The sequence below is a fragment of the Triplophysa dalaica genome, chromosome 17 (genome assembly GCF_015846415.1).
Source record: "Triplophysa dalaica isolate WHDGS20190420 chromosome 17, ASM1584641v1, whole genome shotgun sequence".
Classification (NCBI taxonomy): domain Eukaryota; kingdom Metazoa; phylum Chordata; class Actinopteri; order Cypriniformes; family Nemacheilidae; genus Triplophysa; species Triplophysa dalaica.
In genome coordinates, this window is record NC_079558.1 from 21982889 (window position 1) to 21988225 (window position 5337).

The window sequence follows — 5337 nt, forward strand, 5'->3', positions numbered from 1 at the left end:
GCTTTTGGTAGGTTATTGTATACTTAAGTGTACACTACAGTAAAAAAAAGTATTACTATTAATAAAGTAAATTTAGAAGTTAATTATTCTTCAAACTAGTTTATTGTATACTTAAGTGTAAACTACCAAAAATGTATAAAGTTAATTAATAAGTTAATTATTCTTTAAACTAGGTTATTGTATACCACAGTAAACAATTATTACTATTGATAAAGTAAATATATCTGTAAATTATTAAGTATGTTACTGTAAGTATATAATACACCGCAGTACATACTAAAGCATATAGTTTCTCATCTGTTTAGTGTGTGATGTATGAACATTAGAGGTCTTTTGTGAAACAGTTTAACCATCACCATAGAAACGTCACTACCAGTTCAATCTGACTTCATTTCATTAGCATAAATAAACGTTATAATGTTTGGTTTTAATATGTTTTTTTGAATGATTTCTTATACATCTGAACTCAAATGAGCATCAGTCCAGAGCTGAGAGCTTTTGTTTGCCGTTACTATAGTAACACACCTTCAGTTTACTATGAGACTCATGTCTATAAAAGGCCCTTAATAGTGAACATGAACACCACGTGTTTCTGGTCTCATTGTATTAGATGTAATCATCTGTGCTGCCGGTGAAGTGACTTCTCTCTTTGGTTGGCATTGGCTGGTTATTAAGGTTTATTGACCATTAGAACGACCAGTGTACTGTGGGCAATGCACATGTAATGCTTGTCAGCGTGATGTCAAATGAGTGTTTTGTTTTTCACTGTGTTGTAGAGCACATCGGCGAGGCAGAAGTTCTGACGCTCCACCCACAGGACACATAACCCGGCTGATGTCATTAAATGTGAAAATGTATTCACCTAAACGTCCATTTAAACGCGTGTGAGTTTCTTTCTTCTTCAGAACACAAAAGAAGATATTTTGAAGAACGTTAATAATCAAACAACACTAGCCTAAGTGACTTCCATTGTATGAAGACAAAACAATTGAGACATTTCTCAAAATATCTTCTGTTGTGTTCCACTGCAGAAAGACTTACATTAAGATTTACAACCACATGAAAGAGGATACGTTATGACAGAATTTACTTTTAGATGAACTGTCCCTTTAAATCACATCGAGATTGATGGTGTTTTACTCAAGCGGTCTTGTGGCATTTCTTTACCATGATCATACAATTAAATGTAGTTGAATGTTCAGTTTTCATTTCTGATAAATAAAGCACATAAACAAAACTATTTATTCATCTCCTATAAGTGGATAAGTGACATTTAATTTGCTATGAACAAATATGTCTGTCTAATGGAGATCTAAAGTCTCCTAAATCGATGCTATGCGACCCGTCAAGAGATGCATTAAAAACACTGACTGGATTGTGCCTAGAACAATAAACCAACGGCAGGAGCTGAAGGTGAGTGTATTGCACTTGTGTAAATGTTTAGAAATAAAGCTTCATGACTTAAAGAACATATAGAGCCTGTATTTATCTGTGTTTAGATTTCAGAATAAATACATTTGTTATATTTTGAGGTGTCTGGTTAGTCTGCTGATCTGATATACACTACTGGAATGAAAATGAAGGTAACTCACTCTATAGCTAATAAAACGGGAACACTCCCGACTTTAAATAATGAACCATTTAAAGCTTAAGACATTTGTGTTGTTAGAACGTACTGTGAGACTTAATATATAAAAACAGGGACTTGTAAGTGACTGGTTTATCATTAAAATGAGATAACTTCCTTTCATTTAATAGAACGTTTGGGCATACCAACATGGCGGCGCGGCAGCTTCAGTGTAAAGACGTTGTGAGCCATCCACTCATTATATAGATCAGTGATTAGAACCCGTAATTGTACATTTTGTCCACACTGGATAATCCCATAAAATCAAGCCGCGTGTTGTTTTGCGTCCGTTGTAGACATGATGTGAGTTTGTGAACATCTGTTGTTTTTCTGTTTCTTAACCTCCATACCTGTAACCATGGTGATGGATTTAGGCGTCATGCATTGCATGTTGTTGCTGTTTCTAGAATAAGAAAACATTATTTGGAGCAGATTGACTTTTTGCTGAAAGCACGGTTTCACTGCTGATGGAGAAGTACTTCCACATGAAATGGAGGCCTGTCACTTTCAACCTTTTCCATTTCTTTCTAAGAGCTGTCGCTTACTGTATAATTATCACATGGCCCTCTGTGACGATGTGTTCTGTGATATCTGTAGCCACATCAGTGTCATATTCTTTCATCTCAAGAGACAGAGACTTTCATACACCGACTGACTGCAAACTTCATACAGCATCTCTAAAGAACTCAACATCGCACATCAACAAAGAATTGCAGCATTCACTGTTGTAAACTTATAAACTAAAATATAAGTTACTAAAAATAATCAACGTTAGTACCATACCATAATGTTCTGTGGTATTGACTAGTGAATTGATGGACTTTAAATGCTCACTAAAGTAGGTTCATAATATCTATAAATGATACTACAGGTTATTATAGTAAACGACACAAAAGTAAATCATTAATGTAATTTAATGTAATTCTCAAGTTTTATAGCCTACCTTAGGAATCTATAAACCAACATTTGTTTCATATGCAAGAGTGATGGCTGGAATACACTTCAAGACTTTTCAAATCTGAACAGATTGTTTTCAAACTAAACATCACACACTTGTAGACTTTTGGAAAGTTTCAGATAGAAACACACTAACTGATCAAATCTGCAGGCTGGCACAGACTTTCTGCAACATGTCCAGACCAAAAATCTGAGAAAAAGTCTTGTAGTGTATTTTAGCCTTAAGATGTAAATACGGAGTGATGTAGGCAGTGGGAATGGATTAGTTGTGTATTAGGATGTGTTTACAATTCTCAGTTCTCTCTTTTGTATTCTTTTGCATTCTCTTACATTTTTTCCACTTGTGCAGTTAAGGGGTTACTTCACAAACAGCGTTTGAAAAGACGAGTGATCCATTTAAGAAACCTCAACTAAGCCAAATGAAAAAGGTAGATGTTACCAGTTGCTAGAACATTTTGAGTTGGGCCTTGGTTTTATTACAGTGTGTTGTTTGTAAAATAATGCTAAAATAATATTCGGTCAGGCGCACATACACTGTAGATTTTTATAATGTGAAGTTTCTTGCATCCCTGTAGGCAACAGTATGAATAATGTAAGCATGTTTGTTACAAGTGTCATTTGCATTTCCAGACAGGATTGACGATGACAACTGAGGTGAGATAGACACGAGATGCTCTGAAAATGAATGAATGAATTCTGAAGAAGAGTGAGGTGACACAGATGATGAAGAGTGAGGTGACACAGATGATGAAGAGTGAGGGGACACAGATGATGAAGAGTGAGGTGAGACAGATGATGAAGAGTGAGGGGACACAGATGATGAAGAGTGAGGTGAGACAGATGATGAAGAGTGAGGTGACACAGATGATGAAGAGTGAGGAGACACAGATGATGAAGAGTGAGGTGACACAGATGATGAAGAGTGAGGTGAGACAGATGATGAAGAGTGAGGTGAGACAGATGATGAAGAGTGAGGTGAGACAGATGATGAAGAGTGAGGTGAGACAGATGATGAAGAGTGAGGTGAGACAGATGATGAAGAGTGAGGAGAGACAGATGATGAAGAGTGAGGTGAGACAGATGATGAAGAGTGAGGAGACACAGATGATGAAGAGTGAGGGGACACAGATGATGAAGAGTGAGGTGAGACAGATGATGAAGAGTGAGGAGACACAGATGATGAAGAGTGAGGTGACACAGATGATGAAGAGTGAGGTGACACAGATGATGAAGAGTGAGGTGAGACAGATGATGAAGAGTGAGGAGACAGATGATGAAGAGTGAGGTGAGACAGATGATGAAGAGTGAGGTGAGACAGATGATGAAGAGTGAGGTGAGACAGATGATGAAGAGTGAGGAGAGACAGATGATGAAGAGTGAGGGGACACAGATGATGAAGAGTGAGGTGAGACAGATGATGAAGAGTGAGGGGACACAGATGATGAAGAGTGAGGTGAGACAGATGATGAAGAGTGAGGTGAGACAGATGATGAAGAGTGAGGGGAGACAGATGATGAAGAGTGAGGAGAGACAGATGATGAAGAGTGAGGGGACACAGATGATGAAGAGTGAGGTGAGACAGATGATGAAGAGTGAGGTGAGACAGATGATGAAGAGTAGGGTGAGACAGATGATGAAGAGTGAGGTGAGACAGATGATGAAGAGTGAGGGGACACAGATGATGAAGAGTGAGGTGACACAGATGATGAAGAGTGAGGAGACACAGATGATGAAGAGTGAGGAGACACAGATGATGAAGAGTGAGGAGACACAGATGATGAAGAGTGAGGTGAGACAGATGATGAAGAGTGAGGGGACACAGATGATGAAGAGTGAGGTGAGACAGATGATGAAGAGTGAGGTGAGACAGATGATGAAGAGTGAGGTGAGACAGATGATGAAGAGTGAGGTGAGACAGATGATGAAGAGTGAGGTGAGACAGATGATGAAGAGTGAGGAGAGACAGATGATGAAGAGTGAGGGGACACAGATGATGAAGAGTGAGGTGAGACAGATGATGAAGAGTGAGGGGACACAGATGATGAAGAGTGAGGTGAGACAGATGATGAAGAGTGAGGTGAGACAGATGATGAAGAGTGAGGTGAGACAGATTATGAAGAGTGAGGTGAGACAGATGATGAAGAGTGAGGAGAGACAGATGATGAAGAGTGAGGGGACACAGATGATGAAGAGTGAGGTGAGACAGATGATGAAGAGTGAGGTGAGACAGATGATGAAGAGTAGGGTGAGACAGATGATGAAGAGTGAGGTGAGACAGATGATGAAGAGTGAGGGGACACAGATGATGAAGAGTGAGGTGACACAGATGATGAAGAGTGAGGAGACACAGATGATGAAGAGTGAGGAGACACAGATGATGAAGAGTGAGGAGACACAGATGATGAAGAGTGAGGTGAGACAGATGATGAAGAGTGAGGGGACACAGATGATGAAGAGTGAGGTGAGACAGATGATGAAGAGTGAGGTGAGACAGATGATGAAGAGTGAGGTGAGACAGATGATGAAGAGTGAGGTGAGACAGATGATGAAGAGTGAGGAGACACAGATGATGAAGAGTGAGGGGACACAGATGATGAAGAGTGAGGAGAGACAGATGATGAAGAGTGAGGTGAGACAGATGATGAAGAGTGAAGAGTGAGGGGACACAGATGATGAAGAGTGAGGAGAGACAGATGATGAAGAGTGAGGTGAGACAGATGATGAAGAGTGAGGAGACACAGATGATGAAGAGT

General features: G+C 39.3%; 1 protein-coding gene across 1 annotated transcript in view; it reads left to right on the forward strand.

The window, feature by feature from the left end:
* Nucleotides 1–1208, forward strand: part of tbata (thymus, brain and testes associated) — a 7027-nt gene extending 5819 nt beyond the window's left edge. The window contains exon 9 of the mRNA XM_056771844.1: nucleotides 777–1208. Within this exon, the coding sequence (XP_056627822.1) occupies nucleotides 777–826 (50 nt within the window). The 3' untranslated portion in view covers nucleotides 827–1208. The remainder of the gene's footprint in view (nucleotides 1–776) is intronic.
* The last annotated feature ends 4129 nt before the right edge of the window (nucleotides 1209–5337 follow it).